This window comes from Phymastichus coffea, unplaced genomic scaffold, assembly GCF_024137745.1.
Source record: "Phymastichus coffea isolate CEN01 unplaced genomic scaffold, Cenicafe_Pcof_1.1 PCOF00038, whole genome shotgun sequence".
Lineage (NCBI taxonomy): Eukaryota > Metazoa > Arthropoda > Insecta > Hymenoptera > Eulophidae > Phymastichus > Phymastichus coffea.
The window spans coordinates 2,338,358-2,364,045 of NW_026706849.1; the positions used below are offsets into that span (position 1 = coordinate 2,338,358).

At 38.4% G+C, this 25,688-nt stretch overlaps 2 protein-coding genes across 5 annotated transcripts; one reads left to right on the plus strand and one right to left on the minus strand.

Moving 5' to 3' along the window:
- Positions 1-71: 71 nt before the first annotated feature.
- Positions 72-1,664, minus strand: LOC131663759 (speckle-type POZ protein-like A). 3 transcript variants are annotated; one of them, XM_058934368.1, is made up of 3 exons: positions 1,512-1,664; positions 566-1,406; positions 333-494 (listed from the first exon to the last, which is right to left on the minus strand). In XM_058934368.1, exons 2-3 carry the CDS (start codon positions 1,361-1,363, stop codon positions 471-473), a joined length of 822 nt encoding a protein of 273 aa, XP_058790351.1. In that variant the 5' UTR covers positions 1,364-1,406; positions 1,512-1,664; the 3' UTR covers positions 333-470. The 3 variants fall into 3 exon arrangements, with proteins under 3 accessions (XP_058790350.1, XP_058790349.1, XP_058790351.1); XM_058934367.1 differs by having other exon boundaries at positions 72-1,406; positions 1,523-1,652; XM_058934366.1 differs by having other exon boundaries at positions 73-1,406.
- A 3,204-nt stretch (positions 1,665-4,868) lies between these two features.
- Positions 4,869-7,034, plus strand: LOC131663726 (facilitated trehalose transporter Tret1-like). Of its 2 annotated transcripts, XM_058934302.1 has the most exons (3): positions 4,869-4,920; positions 4,980-6,164; positions 6,825-7,034. In XM_058934302.1, exons 2-3 carry the CDS (start codon positions 4,994-4,996, stop codon positions 6,848-6,850), a joined length of 1,197 nt encoding a protein of 398 aa, XP_058790285.1. In that variant the 5' UTR covers positions 4,869-4,920; positions 4,980-4,993; the 3' UTR covers positions 6,851-7,034. The 2 variants fall into 2 exon arrangements, with proteins under 2 accessions (XP_058790285.1, XP_058790284.1); XM_058934301.1 differs by lacking the exon at positions 6,825-7,034 and having other exon boundaries at positions 4,980-6,355.
- The last annotated feature ends 18,654 nt before the right edge of the window (positions 7,035-25,688 follow it).

The following is a 25,688-nucleotide window of genomic DNA, read 5'->3' on the forward strand; positions in this document are numbered from 1 at the left end:
TTTAAAAGCGTCTATATGTTTATCATTATTAGGTAAATTCTTTCAACAGCTCGATGCTGTACTTTTAGCATTGTGCTATTGAAGCAGTAAGGAAACATAAAATCAAATTTTTAGTTAAAAATTTCCATTTTACAAAATTAGTCCTCGTAATTATCATTTCATTTTCATTTCTCAACTGTATTATATATAGTATATGAATATGTTGGTAAGAGGGGTGAATTTTTGTACAATTACTTAAAAAAATAAATATTTATAGCAAAGTTGTAAAATCTGAATATGTACATAATTAAACGGAAACATGGTTGCACGAAGTACAAATTTAAGTAAAGCGTTATTTTTTTTTCAATGCGGCACAAAGAACGTCAGACAGCAAATCCGAAGATAGTATTTTCATACTATCTTTAAATTTATTATCATTCATCATTAGCTCGGCATTGTCAATGGTAAACTTGATTGCAGCCGCTTTGAGCTCATTCAGAGTATTTACTGAGTACCTATTGAGAAAAAAGAGAGTTTCGACGATATTATTAACATTCAGTCTTTCAATTAATTTCGCTTCAGAAACCTCTTTAAGTCCTTTCACTTCGTATTTATCGGCAGCAATCCACAGACTACCCGCTAGTTCGTCAAGTTGGTCCACTTCAGCGATGTAAATAAAACGAAGCATTTCTCTCAGTGTGTCGGGATCAATATCCGGAATGTCAGCAAAAGCCTGATTTTTCTCAGACATGTCACTACGAAACATGGCTGCAAATACAGGACTATGGGTAGTCAATATACACTTGTGCACATAGAACGTCTCATCACCAGCAATTAGCTTGAAGTCACTGAAATCTCCAGTCTCTAATAGTTTTCCGTACTGGTTAATGTGTGCCTTGTGATATTGCGATACACAAGCAAGTCTTTCGCTTTCTTTGCTACAAATTGAAACGTGACAAGCTATCTTGAATACATTATTGTCCCGCAAAAGATCAGCAGTGTTCAATAAGGTGGATTTGCCGACAAAATCCTTGGCAAAATCACGAAGGCCATTCTCTGGAGTCAAAACCAGCAACCTTTTGAAATGTTCTTCATTTTCTCGGCCGCATATCGCTACATTAACCTGAATTTTACAATCAATCTTCCGTCCGAGAGAAGCACGGATAGCCACATAACCAGTGTGATCTTGATCGTAACCACCTGGATACAAGATCAACGATAGTACAGATTCTTGCTCTCCATTGCTCACTCTAGTCTGAAAAATTTGTTGTCGATGACCAACTGGATTACTTAGCACCAACTTTGGAAAATCTTTGATTCGGCGAATGTGTACGTAGGATCTGTTAAAGTCGGATCGTTTATTACAAGTAATTTGCTCCGCCATCGTTTTTTCACGATCAAGTGTGTCACAATTGTAAAAAATTTAACTGCAAGAATGTCGTTTACAAAAAACAAACAATTAATTAACTGAACTGCGATGAAGTAACCTACATTTCAATTGAACTGTGATCTATTTATAAACGGTTACTTACAAGTGACTTACTAGTGACTGAGTCGTAGACGACGACACCTGGTAATGGCGAATCGATCTTAAATGCTACTAGCCAATCTAAACGAAAAAGAAATATCGATAAAATGCGTTAATAAGTCAACAGCTCGGTTGCATTTGAAAGTAACGGATTTGAGTAAATTCATGCTTCTTACTAACACGCAGTCCTTTTCAAGACTCTTTGATCCTTATAAGATTATCTACTTAAAATAATCGTTGTCTTGGGACTAGTAGCTACTCTGTAAAACTGTAAGTTTAAATTCTATTATAGTTTATATTATTGCAGTCAACGTTAATTATAATTAATTTATTAATTGATACCTAGATTTTTTATAACGTACAATCTTCAAGATAGTTTCTGATGCACATTAAGCCTGATTAAAATTGACGTAACACCATAAAATCACCGAAAAATTAACAGAATAAATATGATTGACAGAAGTGTCAATTACTTACACTTTGAGTTAGTCGTGATTTGGTTATTTTACTTAATAAATAATATTTCTAAATAAAAAAATCATCAATATTCGTGTCACATGTCACTCATGTAGTTTATTATTGGCACATTGAATCCTTACGTTAAAGTTATTTATAGAAAATAATTTGATAAATAGTATTTTACAATTTTAAATGCATAGTTCTTAGTCGAATACTGTTTGTGTCTGTATGCAGTACAGTATCCTTTACAAATGCTTCATTATTCGAAACAGAGTACCGAAATAACTGTAAACTGCAATTTTCCCAAAGGTCATTTATCAGCCTAGAATAAGAGCATTGATATTTTCCACATGGTATTTTGGAAACGTAGTAAGTGTAACCGATATTCACTCGAAAAAAAAATCCCGTTGAATGCCATCGAGTTTGAAATGTGCTCAACCAAAGCCAATAACTTTTATCTGCAATCAATAAGTTAAGCAACAAAGAAAAACTCTTTCTCGATGCTCAAGCTTTAATTAGAAAAAATTTAATATCCTCGTGCATCATAAAGATCAAATTAATTGGCACAATCTCCGCTTGCGTGCGCGACACGCATCTTCGAGACGACCTTTCTCCGCGTGGCGCGTACGCCGGCGGTACAGCTTTCTCTCTGTCTCTCTCTCTCTCTCTCCCCGATATGCCTTTGACTCTATCGTCCATTAGGCAGATTTCACGCGCGACACGCCCTAAGGATTTCGCAATTGTGAGCAAAGTAGATATGCCCTTTGCGGCTTTAAACGATATTAGTAGGATATTGTTTTATTCAAGGACTATTGATAAATTGATAAGACTTCCAGCGCTATTTGTTCTCTATTTCAAGTTCGTTTTGATTTAACTATAAACGTCGATTAGAAGATATTGTTCGTTAGGTATATACATACAAATACGAGGAGAGATAGATACCTATGTAAATTAATTTCGAGGTAAATTATGGAAAGCCGAATTTATTCCTTATGAAATTCCACAACTGTTCATTCTTTGATCTGAATGATAACCGAGAAGATCACCACTTAAATGGAGAAAAGACATCGCAATGGAGCAACGCTACTTGCGGATCGAAAAATATAAAAATCGACAATCTCATGTGTCCGATGATTTCTTGATGGACGTTAATCTTCCGTTTATATTCGCTTGAAGACTCGAAAGCATTCAGCCCGGACGCGCACGCCTGAGTTCATTTATTTCGAGATTCTTGACATTCAATTACATCGTTGAATCATTCAGTCAAACTGGCGAGATTCAAACGAAATGCTGTTTTATTTATTTACGTTTTTGCGTGTACTTGTACAAGATTTGTAATAAGATTGCGAATGCATTACAAAAGCTTTAATACTATTTTCAATTATGCAATGAAAATTATTTAAAGGGAAAACTATAGCTGACATTCGTTGAATCAAAATAATTACTTTTTCAAAATGGTCAATCCAATAATGCTCAAGATTTATAGCAGTGCTGACAGTCTAAATCAAAGATGTCTTTTTACCGCTTTTTTCATATGTTTCAAGATTACTCCAACTAAAAAGTCACATTAACACCACGTATTAAGTACAGAGACTAAATAGAAAACTACTTGTAAGCGTCAAGAAAAGAATATACATGTAATATTAGGTTAAATCAATTTCTTGAGGCGCTAACGTTCGTCATTCATTGCGTCGAGTTGGATCTAATTTGTTTAATTCGACGACATTCTTAGGCCACGTAATAATTCTCAAATTGAAGTCCAAAATTGACTTTCCCTTTATTTATTATTAATTTTTTGTTTCTCTTCGACGAACTTAAGTTGGCATTATACAATAACTTTATTGCGCGCGTGTAGCGTATTTTTTTTTCGTCGCGTCACCATCGCCTAATGGAATAATTGAGTTGTGATCGAGAGCGTGTATTGAACTTTTGAAAGAGATGAGTGGTTATTCGTTTCGGTTTTGCTGCCGTCATGTCTCCTTTTGAATGCCGGCAGTATCGATACCATTGTCGTTTGATAACTGACAAAGCATTTTGGTGACTAATAAGGTAACAAGGAGAATAAATTTGTTTTAGTAATGCGCGTAACAAGTCAATAATAGAACAATCATTAAATCTAATAATTTCAAGTAGATTTATCTGTTATATAATTCGTAAACTATTCGCTTTTAAATATGCTGGCAACTGCATTTATCTTCCTGCAATCTTTATTATTATCTGATTTTAAATTTGCTATAAAATTAATTTGCTGAATGTATGCGTAAGATGAATGTATTTAAAAAACTTCCCATTTTTAATCATGAGCTCTGACATTCGTTAAAACGTAATATGAAAGTATAAAATTCATCTAACGAGGAATGACACACAGATATTACGTGACCAGACGCATACGTAGAATATTTCAGTGTAATATTTGAACAATCATAAACGCGCATACAGAAAAAGCAAAAAAGAAAGCGACAGTAAGAAAAAATGATTTTCTAGACTACTCATAAATCCGAATGAAATTATATAACACCTTATTTATTAGAATTGCATGCAATGCAGTTAAATAAAACAGCAGATAAAATTAACCAAAATTGTGGAAATAAAAAAATTAGAGCGAAATGGAGAATAATTTTGATAATCACAAAAATAATGCTTCCTTTGCGAGGAAACAAAATGAATAATTTATATAACTTACTCTACAAACATTATCTTGAAAGATGCAAATCAAGAGCGAATTTGTGACAGCGCTCCAATAACTAGGCAATGTAATGTGGAAAAGAGCATTCTGAATACGTACATCAAGAAATTTACATAAATCTTATCTTATCAGTGAATGAATTGCTGAAAAATTGAACAATCAAGTCTTGACCTGAAAAACAAGTAGCTCAAAATTATCATTCAGTTAGTCGTAATGTTGAAACTAGGTGCAAATATCGTGTTTCCACAATGGTTTACCGGGTTAACAGGTATGTTATCCATTGAACTATCGAATCCACAGGCATTAATGAAAAACCACGTTTTATAGTTACCTTACTGTTGATGCAGCAAGGTGTGATCGGCGGTATGGTATCGCCTATGCTAGCAAAACTCACATCACCGGATTCACCTATCCTTCTGAATTCAGAAGAAGCTTCTTGGCTGGCATCATTAGCAAATATTGCTCGACTGTTTGGCGCTGTAATCGGATCAATAGCGTGTGCTTATCTCGGATCTAAACGATCCATCCTCCTCACCTGTTTGCCAATATCAGTGGGTTGGTTGGCTACAGCTTTCGCTAAAAATGTCGAAACACTGTACGCTGCGCGAGTATCAAATGGAATAGGTACTGGTATGATGTTCAGTACGTTTCCCTTATACATTGGTGAAATAGCTATGCCGAGTATACGTGGTGCACTCATATCGTTCGCCTGCTGCGGTTTTCCAATTGGTCAGATAGTAGGAAGTTTCGCTACCAGTTATTTCGATTTGACAACATCCTCATTGATTTACTTTGGTCTATGCTCGATCGTCGTGGCTATACTTCTATTGCTACCCGAGTCGCCATATTATTTTATTAGAGTGTCTAATCGGAAGGCTGCTAAGAAATCAATAAGCTGGTACAGAGCTGACAGTGGAGTTGAAGAGGAGCTAAACGCAGTTGAGAAGTTTGTAGCTACTGAAAGATCTATGAGTTTCATAGATAAAGTAAAGGAATTTCGTAAGCCAGTGATGAGGCAAGCTATTTATCAAGTGATCGTGTTGTTTACATTTATGCAAATTTGTGGCTTGAACAGCATCATGTCGTACATGGAGATTATTTTAAGAAAAGCTCAATGTACAATCCTCAGCCCTGGAGAAGTTGTTGTCTACGTGAATATATCTGCGACTATAGCTAATGTGATTTCAATATTTTTAATCGACAACTGTGGTCGAAAATTTTTGTTAATATTCTCCAGTGCAGGTTTGACTGTATCGATGGTCAGTATGTCGGTGCATTTTGCGCTCATCGATAACAACGTTAACGTGATAAATTTGCAATGGATACCCATAGTATCCATGGTACTATTTATGGCTTTTTTTTTTCTCGGACTTATTCCAGTTCCAAGTGCAATTTTGAGTGAAACTATACCGTCGAATATCAAATCTGTTGCATCTGGCATAGGTAGTTTTACTGCTGGAATCATGGCCTTTTTATCTACTAAAACTTTTCAGCCTATGGTGGATGGGATGGGTGAGACTTATGTGTTTCTGACTTATGCTCTTATTACCGTAGTTATTATACCTTACGCTATTTTCATAATGTTGGAAACAAAAGGCAAGAGTTTACAGCAGATTCAAGAAGAGTTAGTGAAAAAATAGTCTCTTATCTTTACAAATAGTGATACAAATAATTGTACTTTTTGTAAACATAAAAAGAAAATATAAAAGCAAGCACTGCTTGTAAAATTATTAATATTACATTTTCGATAAAACTAATTTCGTCAAACAATCTCATCAACATTTAGATTGTGAAACGAATCTTAAGCAATCAACCATTAACAAATATAAAATTATTTTTACACCTTCTTATAAATAAGATGTTAGTTTACTAAATTTTTTAATTTTACTCTTTTTCTGTCTCTGATATTTCTATTGCGATTAAATTCGAGCCTAGACGATATCGACAAGTACTACATTAATAGGCATTGCTTTTCGTGTAAATTTAGCATCCACAGGATACTTTATCTTCTTTTTATTATATACCCGATCACCTTTTAGAGTTTACAGGCAACATAAAATACATTATTAATTTTTATGTATGAATTTATCGATGAAGTAATTATACAAGCAACTTTATCGTGCAATCATTTATAAAATTATTATATCATACTAATGAAGATATTTTGTTTAGTAACAGTGGTAGACCGATTTCCATGAGGAATGGGGTAAAATAATAAGTGAGAGGCTTATCTTCATGGTATAATGCAACCACACTAGTTGGCGCCGAAGCGTTGTATTGGGCGGGCTGAAGTGATTATGATTACTGATACACGTTCGTAGCACCAATTTCAAACTGCGCCAGCGTAAGGGTCTTACTTGCGTTAACTCACGTATTTCTGGACCTACGGCAGACTTGTACTAAAGCTGTGTTCAACCTGTACTAAAACTGAAATAAAGCTTATGCATATCTTCTTTTCCGTGAGAGAGAAACTTTCACGATCCTGAGGCAAGACTTTTTATTTCTTTCTCCCAGCAAAATTTTGAGTAAATGAGATTTTTCCGTGTTGATTTGTGGCTTAATTAATTTAATCATGCGGATATTTGAAATTTTATAAGAAAAAGAAAATACCTTTTTTTTTTGAAATGATGATGTGGTCGCGATTAACCATCGAATTGTGAGTGGATATGTTTGTTTTTAGATTATAAGTTACGAAAAAAAGAAATGTTTTTTCGATAACATTGTCTTTGAGTCAACAATGTCTTAATATAAAGATTTCTCTGAAAAATGATACTACGCTATTGTGTAATATCATAAACCACCGTTAAAGACATAGAAAAAGCTGTTATCAAAGATATGATTACCATAATACGATAGTACATCAAAGACTCATAGCCTTTAATTACGTGGTCATCATTATATCGACCACACGCTCAGACTACCTATTATTTTATTATCAACTACAGAATGAATTACACGCTAGGAGCATGTGTGGGTGCGCGCGTGTGCTCGTGTGTGTGTATGTAAGTATCTGGCAAACGAGCTATTCGAATTAAATATCGCGAAAACAATAACAAAAGCTTGTGAATACTAACGATAGAGTAGAGAAAAATTAAAAATCTTGAACTTTATTAAATAGATAGAACGATTTTTATGCACTACAAGTTTTTTTATGCTAAATATGAAAATATAATCGATAACAGTACTTTATTTTCAAAAACTATGGTAGATATACAAAATTATGCACAGATCTAAATAGTGTCACTGTCGTTGTCGGTGTGTCGGTATCGTCAAAGTCGACACAACTGGCGAGACTGTTTACATTTGGACAGCGCTGCTCTCATTCAGACGCTGAACTCATACTACGATCGTTCGTTTGCAAACAGCAAGCAGTTGAATTAATGTTTCTGGCTGAATTTAGCTAAATCGTCGATGGTCGCATGACTTGAGTCATCGGACTGTTCAGCGTTGCATCTGAGATGTCGGGGTTCAAATCCCCGCTGAAGTGATTGAGTTAGGCATTCATAATGCCAATTGCGTGCCTTTGTTACCCTTACTGGGGCAAATGTATGTCGACATAAAATGGGATCTGGATAAAGTATTGTTAGCGCGATCAATGTCCTAATACCATTTAGTTGACAAACAGTTTAGCACCAGTAAAATCATTAGTTTAAGTGTAACGAAGCAATAATTAAGAGCAATATCTACGCAATATTAATATAAAATCTTTCCTCGGTTTCTTCAGTGACGTAATTGGTAGCGTACTCAGCAACTATAAGGGCAGTGGCGGTACTCACGACTAAATAAAACGGCGATTTTTTTTCTTCAATTTTAAGATGTAGTTTATATTAAGTAAAGCTGCGGATGATTTACTTGATGATTGTTTGGATTTTCATTAATTGTTGTATCACGTTGTCTAGTTTATTAAAAAAATAGACGAATAACGAAAAAGGTACATGAAAGCAGAATAATAATTGTTTTTTTGTAAAATTTCCGATCGTTAATCGTATGTGTAAAAAAATAAATTCGCAGATAGTAATGTAGAAATTCTCATTAGAAGCGTTCCATATATAGTGCATATTACTAATATATTTGAAGGAAATCTAACGCCTGTCTTGACTGATGGATTACAGGTAAACACTTAGTAGGGCAAACGTTACTTTTGTTTTGCGTCGGTTGAAAACAATGTTAGTTTTAATGAAACAAACATGTAAAGGAAATAAAACTTGACTAGTAGCTTTATTTTTTTAAATAAAACTACTTTACAATGACGTATAAAGTTTGCAATATCAAAACCTGAGTGTTAATTTTCGTTTTATCGATTCTCTTGCTGAAAAAATTCACGTTATTCTATCTAAACAAAGACCTTAATTATTCATAATTTATGATTGACTTATTTGAAACGTACACATGCTAATATAACAGATTTCATATTCTTAAGCGATATGCTTCTGGATGAATGTCTCACTAAAAACGATTAACGTTCTTAATGCTATAATGCATAGATATATTTGAATTTGGATATTTAGCTATAATCATTTAAATGACAGGGACGGTTATTTTGCGAAGAAATTAATTGAATTTATACTATTGATAAAAATTATTCGTTTATTCCAATAGCTTCAATTAGCTCATTTTTCGATTAATCAAGTTATTATTATTATTATTGTGAATAGATTTTAATAATGTTACCTTAATTGTGTGTCTAATTGATTTCAGAAAAATTTCCACATGCAAAGATTAACAGAATTGCAGGTCATTTTCAGAAAGTGTATAAAACTGCTTTTACACACTCACACGCGCACGCGCACACAAAAGATTTGGGTATATCATGAAAATTAGTCATTAGTAATTTGTTTTTGTTCCAGATCAGTTATGAATAGTAGTATACAGATATATAGCTTGAAAGGCACAGCATCTAAGTATAAAAATTTAAGTAACCGACCGGTCTTAGATTCATGGAGTTTCCAAACTGATTGTTACAGTTGCCTTAGTACTTTTACATATTTGAAATGGACTGTAAGAAATTAGAAATATATAAATTATAAACATGAGTTGTGATGTATATGTATAATATTGTTGAATACTTAATAAATTTCTTACTAAACGACAACATATAAAGTTTCATTAAAAAGTAAAGTAATTGTTGGTCAAAAAACATAATTGAATAATACGCTACTTTGGTCTAACGCAATAAAGGAACGATTTAGAATTAATATTGTTATAATGTAAAAATTATAACATGAGCTTTAATGATATTGGAACGAACCATCTAGTGATTGTAGATGATATTGAGTGGAGAATAAATAACAGAAATCACAGTTTAGATTGAAAACACGTTAGCAGCTGTTGGAAACGTTAGTGATGCAGTAATTGCGCATATGAAACCGGAACAAAGAAACAGTAGCAGTAGCAGAAGCACGCGGAGTTGGGGTTTACGCACGTACCCTGGCGCCGATATAAACATACTTTGGTTTGAACAAAGAAGATGTACATTCTCGACACGCGCGCGCGTGCTGCAGAGCTTGAGCTCGTCGATCGTCTGTAGGCCGATTGCCCGGCAATTACAGGCCTATCGGTAATAAATTCAGCGTTTCCTCGCTCTGAATTTACGCTCCGGCCCTTTCTCTTGTATACATGTACCGTTGCGTTTGTGTGCCTTGCTGCGGTGATTATGTCTTTATTATGTGTTGCGCCTCGCCAACTCGCCGAATCGTCGTTCATTTTTTACTCTGGACCTCTCTTTTGTCCACGAGCTGCTCTTTTTTGGTGCCGAATCGATCGCTATCTTCGAGGATGTGTTGCTCGTTTTTTCAGAAATTCAGAGAGTGTTAATTAACCCGATTGCGGACTGATATACGCGAGTCGGCCGTGTTAAATTTAAAAAGAGCCCTCTTACGGGTAAGTCAAGGGGGACCTTCTTGGGGAGTTTAATGAAAAATTAAATTTAAGCGTGCGATCAAATGTTTGCCGCGAGGCACTAATTTATGGCGCTGATATTTATCTTGATGAGATTAACTTCGGTTATTGAGGTTTGAATAAAGATTGTTTCATCCACGTAAAATGCACGTTAATCTATAATTTATTATCATGTTACTTCAAAGAAATTCATGCCAAATTTGAATGCTACAAAGGCATTTCGTCGCGCAGCTAGGAATGCGAAAAGAACGCCAAGCCATCTTACAATTATAAATTCATCATATTTGGCCAATGAGGAATTTGTCGAGTAACCATGATCGTATCAAATTCTCCGACGACGGATAAATATTCGTAACGTCCGTGCAGCGAGTTGCGGAGATAGACTCTGGAAAAGACCTTGACGATAAATTGGCGTCCACCGCACAGTCAAGCAAGCGCACCAAAATAATCCGTCAGAATATGAACAAAGAAACATATAACTGCTTCCGGAATTTCTTTTTCTTAACTTGCAAGTTGCACGCAAAGTGAATGAACTTTATACTCTTGAAATAGTAGAAGTTGGTCGAATGAATCATTGCTTTTGTTACGATTTTAATCAGACGATTGTCGGGCTATTGATAATTGTACGGAGAATAGCGACAGGAGTTGAAGGAATCCTGTCTAAGAAAATAACGCGATCAAGAGTTCGTGGTAACTTTTAATGAGAAATAGTGAAAACATAATTTGTCTATAAAAGATTTTTTTCACAACCAAGAATCATAATTGCGCATAGACTTGTGTGTTTAAAAATATATCAATTTAAAAAAGTTTCGTTAGATCCGTTTTAGCCATACATCAAAATTCTTACCACCAAAAAGGAAGAAAATATATCAAATCAAAGGCCTACAATTATAAAGTACACGTTCTTGTTTATGCAGCCCACAGCTTAACGATCGCGTTTGTTCGCTCTTTACCGCCACGACATAGAGGCATTAAAATCTACTTGGGCATCATTATACATGGGAGTCATTGCGGTAGCTCAGGTGCGTGTAGCTTCCATGAGGGACTGTACGTATAGTTGTTCACCACTCACTTGCGCGCGCGCGCGCGTGTGTGCGTGCTCGCGGATAACCCAACAGCTTTGTAACTTCCTGCTCTCTGTATCTCTCGCAGAAATGTACTGACTTTTGTTTAGATAACTCGAGTATTACTTCGGATAGAATCTGCTGCGAGATTTTTTTTTTTTCGAATGCACGTGGCTTTTTTATTACTTAACAACGTGTAGTATGTGAAAGATATTTATATACAGAAAAATAACGTCTGACATTTTTCCAATAGGTATTATTCAAGTATATGTTAAGGTTTAAGGTAGTTTCGTGCAGAGCTGCAAGTTTTTCTGTTCAACTTGTTTCTCATTTATGAATGATCCTTAAGTACATGTCTAGTCAATAGACGGTCAAAGGACGTTTTCTGTGGAAAGGGAAATTACGTGTTTCATGAAATTAATTCCAAATGAAATTGGAAATTAATGCGCTAATATCGCATAGTTGCACGCTTTAACTTTGAGAAAAATAAACGAGTAAACGTTCTGCTGAAAAACGAGCACGAAGTATAATGTCCCTCGAGATTATGCTACTAATAAATCAGTTGACGATTGAAGCGACTCGAAGGGTTCATTAAAATGTTGTCAGGTAAAAGTTGCTTCTGCACCGTAGACATGACGTAAGGTACCTTGAGAATAACAATCCACCACATTGCGCCAATGACTAATGGAGAATCCATCAGCTACTCTACAGATATAATAGAGGGTGAATTGATATTGATGGATCCAAGGAGTCGCACAGTCTCTCTTCCCGTTGCAATCATAATTGAATTAAAATAGCTGGTAAAAGTACCGTTAGAGATTGCTGTGGGGAATGGTCGCGTTTATCAATGGAATAGGAAGCCATCGGTCAGAGAAAAAAAAGGCTGTTCGCGGTGCGCATTAACAGCTGTTGGCAATGAGAAAGCCGAAAGTCGGGTACGGCGCGCGCGAGCGAGCGGCCACTTATGCGAAATATATCGTCGCGGTATCGAAGTATAAATTGGCCGCTTGTCGGTAAACAATCCCGCGGGTGACTTCCTGCTCCGGGGGCGCACTGCTAGACGCTCGCGCGACCTTATCGCGATCGAGCGCTCGCCGCGGGCTCCTTTAACGAGCGAGCCGTCCGTTATGTGCGTACGGAAGATAGAGAGCCGCGCGCGTCGCGCCACCACCATCTGCTCTCGCCGAAGAAAGGGATGAGGTGGCCGTCGCCGCCGCCGCCGCCGCTTGTTAACTCAGCTATCGGCTCGCTCGATTGATCGACAATCATAACTCAAACCGCTTTCTGCGGGCGTTCGAGAAGGCCAAGTCGCAGAACGGATAGCCTCATTGTCATTTCGATGAGTTCGCGCGCGTCGCTTATTGCAGTCTTATCGGGATATTATCGGCAGGAGCAAGACGTAAAATAGACTACGTCGGTTATCTAAATAATAATTAGCTGCGCCGTAATCGCACGAAGCCAAATCGATATGATTTCAATTTGAAAACCGTCACTGTTTCATCTCTCTCTCTCTCTCTCTCGCTCATTGTACTTTGAGATCGCCATTCCGTCTAGTAGAAGTCTGATGTATGCGCTCGCTTTTCCATTAAATCTCATTACGCGATTTCTCGCAGTGAGCGCATTTATATAGGACTTAATGGGTTGGTCATCGGCGCGCGAGCACTGTTCGCAGCAGCAGCAGCAGCACATACCTGTACGTAATATGGGAGGTAGTAATGCGCGATTTGAAGATTCTTATCTCGCGACTCGCTCATTTCTGAGCGGTGTCGAGAGCTTTCCTTAATTTAATATCGCTCGTTTAGATGGAAAAATCCCAAGCTTTTTTACGATTTAACGCCGACGCTGCTTTATGATTTCCTGCTACACGCGTCTGTTTGTTTATGCACGCTCATGCGGTAGGTTTCTTTCTCAATATCCCGATACGTGTCATGACTTTACATAATCGATCACGTTCTACAGTTAATGTTTATCTTCTAAAGAGATCATATTCAGAAATCTGAGAGCATATTGCCCTATGGATTTTGCATTCGAAGTATGCTTTTCTACTATTTTCTTCATTTCGTCGCAATGATTTGATGTATAATTCAGAACGTCACCTAGTTAGCTTTGTTTGCAGTATCATTCACCGAACCTTAAAAATTCTTGATAATTCAAATCTGATCAATTAGGTTTTAATTGTCCACTCGTTTGAATAAATAATTTATTTGCACCTCGGACTTTTAGTCAATTTTTTTGTCAATTGCATGATCCGTTTACATTTATGAGGACTGACGTAGGAAGTTATTTTGTAATAAGTGGAGCGTAACGTACTTTGTACATGTTGGGGTTAACGTTCTGATGTAGCAAAATGATATATTATAAAGTAATTGAATAATTGTAAACTCATGAACTGAAAGTGCTGAATAAAGATATGTATTCCTAGAACAATTACGATGAAAGTAGCAAAATTATTCACTTTCACTTCGTTATAACTTTCGTTGTGTAATAATCGTAAAGCACAATTTTAATGCTTGACCGTTTCAAAAAATCCAAAACTCTGATTTTCCCGTCAGACCAACAAAATTAAGCGCAATGGTATAAATTTAAAAGTATCAGATAGATCTTCATGGCGAAAAGCATAAAGACGTGATTTGGTAAGAGACACGTGACGTAACATAGAGTTAGCAAAGGTGAAAAAATTGGCTTCGGGGAAATAGATGGGAAAAAAGCACGAAAACACGTGTTGCGGATTTGAGATCGGTAAGAGAAAAGTTATCGCTGGCTCGTCGCCACGACTCGCATTGCGCCGAGTGTCCGTTCGGTCGTCGCTCGTGCGTCGAGACTCGGCGAGCGCTCGGTTGAATTACGCGCGGATTCCCGGGCACGATCGACGCCGAGGGGCCCCGGCAACAATCGCACGTCGTACACCTTGCGCGCGCGCGTCAGCGCGAAACTGCATAATTCACGCGGGCGCGCGGGACACAGCTCATTTCGAGATTCGTTCCACTCCGCGCCCGCCGTGGCGCGCTCGCGCCGCCTACGTAAACGGCCCGCGAGACAGCCCAGAGGGCCAGCGCGAAGAGATCAAACGATTAGTCGAGCCGCGGTGTAATTTGGCGTCGAAGCTCGCCAGTATATCAAAGCTCGACAAAGCGGCCGGGGGTACGCGTAAATTTGGAACCGGCGAGCGGCTTGCGCGTGACGAATGCGTCGCGAGGCTTTACTTTGGAACGGCTCCACGCGCGACACGCTCCGTCGGATTCCGCGCCGACCGAGGACCTGTTCTCTCTCCCTCTGTCTGTCGCGCGCGTTGACGGGCACGTGCACTGTCACTCGGACTCCACGCGCGCCCGTGTCAACTCTCTTCCGAACCACCATTCCTGTTGGATTCCTAACGTACGTCCTTGCCAGATGGCGTTTCGTGCTTCGCACCGACGTCACGTCAAGCGGGCACGCTTCTCGTTCGACGGCACACGACTCACGGAAGATGTAGATATCGCTTCCAGTCGTTGGACGTGCGAGTTTTCCCAGTGATAGTACTCGGCATCTGCGCAGCCGCTACATCCAGACGAGCCAGTTCCTTGACGAAATCAACGCTGCACTGTTATTTTTTTTTTTTTTTTTTTTTTTTAATTTATTAAACGGGCATAAACCCATATCAAGATACATATAAATATAATAATAAAATATATAATATAAACAAAAAGAAGTATAAATAATTAATAAAACGACAATAGTGAGAAGAAAAAAATAAGCGGAATAGCTATAAACTATATCCAAAAGTCGACAAAACAATATAATAGAAAAACAGTAAAATAAAAAATAAAAAAGTAATACAATAAAAGAAAAGAAAAAAAGAAAAACGAAATATAAAAAAGAATAATAACTAATAACTAATAAATAATAACTAATATAAAAAATAATAAAAGAATAATAAAAAAGAATAATAAAACAAAATAATAATAACAAAAATTAACATGTAGATAGGGAGAAGCAGCCAAGATAGGTGGGTAAAAGGGAAGAAATAGGTGGGGTGTCACGTGACAGAAGAAAAGACAAAAAAAAAAATAAGACACTAGCGAAACACCGCAGTATTCGCACGAACAAGCCGTTTAAAAGCGCCCAAGCAAACTGAGTGAACATCCAGCGGAGTTGACAAATTATTAATAATGAGGCATGATCGATCAATAATTGATAAATGGTTAAGATTCCACCTACGTGAACGGATGAAAAAGGTATGATTACGGGCACGAAGAGTGCGTGCTGGGACAATATAGAGGATACGGTTAGAGAGTGAAATTGAATCGATGAAATTATGACATAATTTATAAATGAAAAAAGCAGACTGGTAATTAATGAAGGAAGTGACGGTACTAATATGAAATGAGTTTGCAATGGCAGAGTAGTCATGAGAGAAGGGATCCATACGTGGGCCAAATTTATTAGCTAAAAAACGCAGAAAACGATGCTGAACAGTCTCTAGCAACTTGGATTGCTGGTCAAAACGTGGAGCCCAAATAACTGACGCATACGTGAGACGAGAGCGAATGTTACAATTATAAAGTGCAATGAGGGAGGCTGGTCGCTTAAAGGCACGACATTGCCTAAACAGTAGAAAAAGTGACCGGGATGCCGTACAGCAAGACTGATTAATGTGAGCGATGAACGATAAACTCCGATCGAACAATACACCCAGATCTTTAAACTCCGTCACCCTACCAATTGCAAGATCCATACAAAAATAGTCGAATATATAAGACGCTTTACATCGAGAAAATGAAAGGACTGCACATTTATCAGTATTTAACAAGAGCCCATTAACTGAGCACCAATCAGAAAACCTCAGCAGATCCAGCTGTAACTCATCGGCATCATTCCCAGATGTAATAACTTTAAAAATTTTAGCGTCGTCAGCATAGAAAGAGATGCAGGAGGAACGAATAACGGAAAATGCATCATTTACAAAGGTAATGAAAAATAGTGGACCAAGGTGCGAGCCCTGCGGTACCCCAGAGGTAGCCAGATAAGATGAGGAGATGAATTTCAGGAGCTTAACGGAGTAGGTTCTATGTGATAGGTATGAAGAGCACCAGGATAGAAGAGGGCCATGAATACCATAGAACGACAACTTAGCAGCCAGAAGTTGATGATTAACACAATCAAACGCACTGGTAAGATCAGTGTAAATCGTATCAACCTGCCGATCGTCATCGAATGCGTCCGTAAGAAATTCAATGAACTCCGCAAGATTAGTAACCGTTGAACGGCGCGGAACAAAGCCATGCTGGGAGACATTAATGACACGAAGAAGGAAACGAGAAAGTCGTATGGACACCAGATGATCACACAGTTTAGAAAGCACGCTGAGCTTGGCAATTGGACGGTAATTACAAACATTTCTCCTGTCACCACGCTTCTTATACACCGGAATGATAAAAGCTTGTTTCCAAGCAGTAGGAAAGGTACCAGATCGTAAAGATAAATTCATAATATACATAATCGGTTGAGCTAAACAGTTGGTACTGTTATTCATACGTCAATTTGCAGTCGCTGGGCTTGCGAAACGCGCGAGGAGTCGAAAGAATCGAACAGCCAGTAAATGGCGAAACGAACCCCTCGCAGTTCATTCACATTCCGAATAATTTACCCTTGGCGGCAATCGCGTCGGTAAATCGCGAAATACAGAGTTCGACTTCTTTGTCGGACGGGGAGACGTGGAAGAGAAAAACCACGGGATTTTTCGCCGAGGCATACGACAAGCGATGGCCCGTCGCGCGTCATGCCTCCTCGAGAATCCCATGAGGCTCGCAGCTAATTAGTCTAATTAGCCGTCGAGACGGAGAAACGCGCGCGCACGTCTGTACATTTCTCGATCGCGCGCTGTAGCGCGGGCGACACAGGTTGCCGATTTTCCGTGACGATAAGGCGAGCCAGGTGGGAGTCGCGAGCGGCGCCAAAACACGCGCGGACAGCAACGTCGCATTGCACGAGGCGCGACGTCGAGACGTCGTCGTCGACGGCGGGCAGAGGGCACGCGAGCGATGAATTTTTCGCGTTTCTCGGTGTGCACTCGCCGAAGTCTGGCGCCGCGGCGCGAGTCGATTTCATTGCCGAAACGCTCGGCCCACCGCACGCGATTATCGCACCGAAAATTAATCGAAGAGCGCAGGAGACTCGCGGACTCGAGATGTGAATCTGTGTTTTGTACGAGAGCAGCCTGTCAAAATGACACTCCCGCGTGTTATTGGAGCCTTTTGCGTCGAACCTGAATCCATTAAGCGCGCGCCAGTCGACTGTCCACATTAATCACACTCTCATTTATAATTCAGTGAGCTCTCTCACGGGATCGTTATAAAACGCGCGCGGTGAGCATCGGCCAAGCCAGTAATTCTATTCTATATCGCCGAAAGAAAAAAATGGCCGAACCGCAGATAAGTGTTGTAAAAAAAAGGTCGGCTATCGAACAAATCAACAGCGGCGGAATGAAGCTGTAAAGCAAGTCAAAGCAAGCGAGACACACGCTCCAAGTTTGACACAAAGGCACCGAAGGAGCCAGCGAGTACACGAGGAGGAGGGGGCTCGACCTACATGCGGAGAAGAGCGCGAGCATGCGCGAGAGAGCCGACGAGCGGGTTACGCTATCTCGATTTCGTCCCTTAACGGGCGCACGACGCGATGCATCTCTCTCTCTCTCTCTTTGCCTCATCGGCGAAGCGTCTCTAATTATCCTCGGCAGTGCTGCCATGCATCATCCCCTTCGTCTCTGTACTGTGTCCACCGTTCATTTTCTCGATGTAACTCGATCCACGAGTCAGGCGAATTATTCGATATAATTTGTCTCGTCGGCAAACGAGAGAGAGAGAGAGCATCACGCTGCGGCGAGTGAAGCGATCGAACCGCTAATTTGCCGCGCGACCGAGGCAAGTCATATCGTTGGGCGCCGAGGCTGATTTTCGAAATCGCGCATGCATGCGCGTTTGGCCGTGCCTGCCTCCTCTCCTTCTTGTGTTCGCGCGGGAAACAAGACGGACGCTCCTTTTGATCTTGAGGCATTTTTCGCAATCCCGCGCGCGCGGCTTTGCACGACTGCAACTCAATGTACATACATATACGTACGTGTATATTGACGATCCGATCGAAAAAGGCCAGCGACTCCCGCAAGCAGATGCACGCGCGAGCGCGAGCCTTTTTCAGATTCAAAAGTCATGATGCGCTCGAGGATAGAGGCGGCCCTTTCAATGAATGGACTTGCTTGTTTCGCGATCCGCAATGTTCAAATACTGATTGCAAATGTGGCTTCCTTCGACGTGGGCTTCTCCTTTACTCACTTTTTCATCAAACATTTTTCGTATACGATTTATCTCGTCGCGCTGACAATTGTTTAGGATAAGTGCTTTTTCAGTTTACATCAAATGTTTTAAAATCAAGAAATTTTCGATGGTGGACTTCCTTTTCATTTAGAAATACTTCCTTAGTTTATTTATCACTCTACATAATTGGTTGATTAATTGTTTAGCTCTTGTAATCCTCGGACATAATTCTGCCGATGATGATACATTGTTAGAAAATTATTTTTAAATATTTATGCCGTCGAAATTATTTTAAAGCTCAATTGCACTATATTTTTATATTTATTCATGCAGTTAGTCATTTTTTCCTTCATTTCTCTAAATTATCATTTACATGCATTAACTAAAGAACTCAAACGCGTATTTGATTCTGTGCTCATAAAAGAAACTCCTAAGCACTCACTGAAAATAATGGTTCGACAACTGAAATTAGAAGTTAGTTTGGAATGTTAGCTAAAAGTATATTCACAGAACTGTGTATCAATCCACGAATGACATACAGTTTGAATGTTAAGGAAATAAATGAATTGGATAAAATAATGTTTTTCAGGGTCATTTTACACTTATCTTCATCAATCTATTTCATTTCTCTGGAAAATTTGAGGCTATTGATTAATAATAAAATGTTAAGGTTCGATTAAAAGCTCCCATGTAAAGTGATTTCAACTACTTGAATCGCTTTGGTCCAGATGTGCATGTTTTTCCATTGCATAGCACCAGTATTAAAAACTACATCTCTGGTAATCAACTGTTTATTTCAACTGTTGTTTATAAATACTTCCTTTTGCAAATATTTTTGATAGTGTTATTGTATACGAACATGAACATACACTGCCCGTCAATCACTTTTGCCATGCTTACCTCAAAATTAGGCAAACTTGAAAGTTTTGTATCTCGGTCGGAAATCATCGTATCACAAAAAATAGCAGGGCATTTTAAAGGTAATTGCAAAAGCTTCCATTTAAGACGTGCAGAGACTTAAAAATGAAAATATGTGTTTTTTACAGTAAAAAAACTGATTAAAAAAATTTCAATTTTTTTAACCTCGACTTAAATCAATGCCAATTTAGAACCAGGCGGTGGAGGGCAAATCGACTGGAGGGGTTCGGTGGGTATTGTCTTTCCCTTTAAAATTAGCCCCCGCGGGGTTCTATCCGATGTTTTTTAACCGAGTTACGGCGTTTTTCGTAAAAAAATAACCTTTTTTTTCAATCCTCAATTACTTGGACTTGCGTACGTTTTTGAAAAAAATGCCAAGGAGAAAAAAGTTTCATTTTGTACCCAAGAATACGAAAATAAAGTTACAATAAAGAAATAGACAAAAAAATTATTTTCGGTTTTTTAGCGCATTAAAAAAATAAAGGAATTTAACTTTTTTTTTACGCTTAGTTTTAGTTTCTTTGTGATTTACTACGTCCCTAGACATTTTAAAACGAAGCCTAAAAAAAAAGTTAAATTCCTTAATTTTTTTAATGCGCTAAAAAACCGAAAATAATTTTTTTCTCTATTTCTTTATTTTAACTTTATTTTTGTATTCTTGGGTACAAAATGAAACTTTTTTCTCCTTGGCATTTTTTTCCAAAACGTACGCAAGTCCAAGTAATTGAGGATTGAAAAAAAAGGTTATTTTTTTACAAAAAACGCCGTAACTCGGTTAAAAAACATCGGATAGAACCCCGCGGGGGCTAATTTTAAAGGGAAAGACATTACCCACCGAACCTCTCCAGTCGATTTGCCCTCCACCGCCTGGTTCTAAATTGGCATTGATTTAAGTCGAGGTTAAAAAAATTGAAATTTTTTTAATTAGTTTTTTTACTGTAAAAAACACATATTTTCATTTTTAAGTCTCTGCACGTCTTAAATGGAAACTTTTGCAATTACCTTTAAAATGCCTTGCGGTTTTTTGTGATACGATGATTTCCGACCGAGATACAAAACTTTCAAGTTTGCCTAATTTTGAGGTAAGCATGGCAAAAGTGATTGACGGGCAGTGTACGTTCGGTAAAACTTCTTTGATTATAATCAAGTATCTACCATTGGAATGTATTATTAAATAACTGCTTGTGTCCATAATAAACCTTGTAAAATCTTTGAAAGCTTGAAATTTCACATTTACAATTTCTTCATTACGCTTGTTCTATATACTTTCATTTCTACACATTTAGAAATCAACATTGTAAGTTACTATAAATTACAAACATTTCTCGGTCTTATAAGCTCATTCAAAAAACAGATAATGAAATGTATACTATTGAATCCTTACTGAGAAATCAAACCCAACAGTAAGTACGAAACGCCTAGTAATTTTTGAAATTTCATTTAGAATCTCGTGAGCTACAGCGAGATTCATTGCTGAAGTTTGAGATGAGCTCGCACGACCAAATAATTTTTGTAATTTATGATTAAATAACGAGCTGCAATGTTTTGATTATAACTTACTGTTTCATCTAAATGAATAAGCATCGAGGAAATAAATGCTATGATTACTCCTTAGATAAATATTGTTTTATATAGATAGTGGTGAAAATATGCCAGCGAGGGGTATTTTTCGAAATCATTTAATAATATCGATGTGGTGATTGATGAATCCGCGGCCGAGCGAGTCGACGATTAAGAGACCACACGCATGCATCCAACTTTATTTTTCGATATGACGATTTTAGGATATTGCATAATATTACGAATAGAAAAACGAGAGCCTCCGCATATAAACACCGGGAAATTCGCATTGAACCATATGAAATGTGCTCATTGAAAATGTTGCAATATTCAACTGTGCCAAGCGACGTTACACAACTACGGATTCGGATATATTTCAAGAAGCTAACGCGTTCGCTTAGGATTTTGAGCCGAGTGCGGCGCACGAAACCGCTTGGGCCGAAGTGAGCACCCGAGCAGCCTGGATAGTTTCCCATAGCGCTGCGTGAAATCGTCGATGGCTATCTGTCTCTAAGCGCGCAACTTTGGGAGCGGTTCTTTATGCAGCTATTCGCACGTAACGTCCGCGGCTCTCGCGCGAAATCCCGAGGGCTTCGGCTAATTGTATTCCTGATCGTTTCGGCCGCTTGCGAAAAGCGCGCCTCGGTCTGTACGATAATTAAAGGTGTATACGCCACACGAGACTGAGAGCCAAGCCGGGAAAGAGAGATCTCGCCGTGCGATAAAGTCCAAGGCGCTACAATTGTTTTTAATTGAGCGGCGAAAAGTATATAAATTCTTTGCGGCACTTGAGAAGAGCCTCTGGTGATGGCTAATAATCGGCTTTCGATGAATGATACGTTACGTCATATACATTGCAGCGCCGAGTGCTTGGTGTTATTAGTGCCTCAAGGCGCTCATTTATCTCAATAATTTTGTCTTATCTCTGCCAGTAGCAGCTTATTCGGCGTCCTTTTCTTCTCCGTTTATTGGAAAATGCCAATATGACCACTCGCTGACAGATTTCGCTGATCAATTATTGCTTCGATTATTCGCTATTGCATAGCTAACAACACCCAAATCCTCGCAATATCAACATTCTACAAGGTGAAATTCGCTTGCTAATTATAAGACGAAAGGGCATTGGTGGTCTCGTATCATTTTTCCAGTTAATGACCTGTGTTTTATAAAAAATATTTCCAGATTTTCCCAGGCTATCCGTGAAGATTGCCGCGTAAACTGATGTTCGTATAAACTGAAAATTTTTTCATTTAAATTCGCTAAACTTGAAGTCGAGCAATATTTATTCAAAAGATGCCTATTGTTCAACTAAAATGCAGAATGATGAACCTCTCGGCATTGCGACGGTCGGCGAAATATATCAAATTTATATTAGAATAAATTTATATAAAAATGTTAATGTACGTTTGGACTACTGCTTGGTTAAGTAACGAATTGGCCCGTTTATGAACAATAAAGTAAAAACTTTAGTTGAATAATCAATTACAGCAAACTTATGCAACATTGCATTTTAAGAACTTCCTAACGGCTTGCATGTAGATTTGTAATCTAATGCTTGATAAAGCAAATTTTCAGAAGAAATTTGATACGCCGTTGTTGCTGTTACGAAATTAATATTCGATGCTGGATAGACTTTCGAAAGTTTGCATGCAGCAACTATATCATAAGACGAGCTCAACATAAGTGATCGCAGTCTATGAAAAATTACTTATTCATTCCTGTCAGTGAAAAAGTTCAAATATTCATATTTTTGTACACGCACACACGCGCGCGTGCGATTATATCGAATCAGGAAGTCTCATCAATATGCAGAAAGCTGTAAAAAAAAAAACGTCAACTACTTTCTGCATAATGAAAGTGGAAAATGATGAAGTGACAGTTACTATCTGGTATGAGTCAAAGATAAACTCTGTCGCTCGATCAATTAAAAGCGCGCATGAAACCATCAATTATGAGCGCCTGGAAAACAGTTATTACGTCGTTATTCTGTTTGTGATTATTGATATCTATTTAACAAGTTTGCAATCAATTCAACACAATGGCATTACATTATTCGGTTCAGCAATTCAAAGTGACACGCGCATAGCGGGCGCCTTGCCCAGCGGTCTTAATTTAGCCTGCTGCCGTTTCGTTTATATTTATTATTTTGTGGATGTAAATCTTAGCGATGCTGATTTGCTAGCGCCACTTAGCAATTCTTTTCTGAACCGATTGTTAATGTTTTTAAAAGCAAGAAACGATCGCGATTATTGCATCGACAGTAACCAGCTCACGAAAAACCAATAAGTTTTCTCGCGTACAAACATTATAAACGTTATAAACATTGGAGGAGGGAGAGAGAGTATTATATACACAAGGCACGCAAGATTGAGCAAGAGAAAAAAAAGATATTCGTTTCGACGCCTCAGGAGATTGACACTCGTCAATGCGGTTTTTCTAGCTGCATCGGATTAACCGCAGACTGTCCGCGATGAATCTGTCAGATAAATTGCTTTAATATGTCAACTCGTTCATTAAATGACAGATTTTTCATTCGTCCAGAGCATTCCGCGTCTTGTAATACGACGTCCCATTCTATAATTAATGTGCTTGCAGGAGCTTTTTTCAGGCGCGAGCAAACAAATTGTAAAAAAATCAACAAGCTCGTGTACATTAATTCAGCGGTGACAGCTCCAAGGCGTTTTGCTGTTTGCATATAGGCGCGTGATAATATTTGAAGGAACGTTATACACGTATATAAGGGAGCCCTGGCTGATGCGGGATAGCTCCGTGATTTTTTTTTGGAAATACTCTTGTGTCGCTGGATCAACGGCAGTCTTACAAATACTCTTCAAGGATGTGATTCCGGCTGTTTACATAAAAACTCCGTATGTGTTACCGGTCAAGCGAGAAACGTCCTCATTTTGGCTATATTTTTATTGCAATTTTAACGATTTTTCAACTTCAAATTTAAGCAGTGTAAAGGTAAGTATGAATAAAATCTATCAATAAGTACATCTTTTGAGCTATCTAAAACACTAATTAGATTTTCATTTCTATCAATTCTTTAATATAATTTTCGGGCCAAGCGGAGTACCCCCTTTTGGTGAATATCGTTTTCATATAATTTTAAATGAATTAAATTAATGAACATTGGCTGTAGTTTTTGAATAATTGGTGGCAACAATCACGTCACTAAGCTACGAGAAATATCTATAAGTTGGCCTAAGTAAACAGAGAGATTCGTAGCTCCAGGGCGGTTTCAAATCTTTTTTCTAATAACTTAAAGGCTTTTAAAGGCTTTAACAAGCTTTTGCGTATTTACAAACGCGTATACTAATTGACAAAGAGCTAGTTTTTTTCTACAATTATTGTTAATCAAACTGATATGCTAACTTAATTTAACCACGCTTACAAGTAGCTTACACAACACCTATTATCCTTTTGAAATTCAAAATAACGTTGAATTTTTCAAAACAACATTGAATTTGAAAAATGACCAATATTTTACTTTCGACTAAGGCGTACATTTCTTATTGACACAATCTATTTTCCTCGTATACTTAATATAGGCATTAAAAGAAAAGAAACACATTTGTCTAAAATCGATCGTTTTTCTTTTTTAACCGGCCCTTAAAAACAGATTTTTCATATTACGAGAATCGAAACGACGTTTAAATCGATAGAATATTTGCAGAGCAACAAGAATCTGTCGTCAGAATTGGAATTATGATAAACCCTTAGGTAGCCCGCTTTGCCCGGAGGTCCTCTCCGCGTCTGTGTATGTATACGAGCGATCAGGTAAGCGCGCGCTCGCGGGACCTTGGCATCTAATAAGTGCGAAACATGCCAGCGATAAAACCATACGTCGCGGTGACATTCGTCATGTCGGTTTGGGCTCGTTTATAGCGGCCTGGCTCGGCCGGACGAAACGCGCCGGTCGCGCTCGCGCCGCGATTAAACAAGAGCGATTTACGACTTGCGTAACTCTGCTCCTTGCGCGGGGCCGCTGCGCCTGCGCGCGCGCGAGCCCGGCCGGCTCCGAGAGAAGCTGGAATTATTGGGACGTGCGCGAGAGTAAATAATGAACGAGACGTGAAATAGCACTGGCTGACGACCTAACTACGCGATTTGAAATGCCGCGCGTGTAATACGCTAATGGTACACTCCAGCGTGTCCTTTTTCTTGCTTCGGCTCGCGTGAGTGAGACCTCGCGTGCAGTTTATTTCTCCGGTCGTCATCCAAGTAAACCGCTCGCGTCACTCGCGTATGCAGCTTCCAATTGTTTTTGCGGAATGGTTGCGCGTCGTCTTCACAGATGCCACTGT

Bases quoted from the DNA above. Each gene is read 5' to 3' on its own strand.
- LOC131663759 (XM_058934367.1), bottom strand. From the start codon at position 1,363: ATGGCGGAGCAAATTACTTGTAATAAACGATCCGACTTTAACAGATCC.
- LOC131663726 (XM_058934301.1), top strand. From the start codon at position 4,994: ATGCAGCAAGGTGTGATCGGCGGTATGGTATCGCCTATGCTAGCAAAA.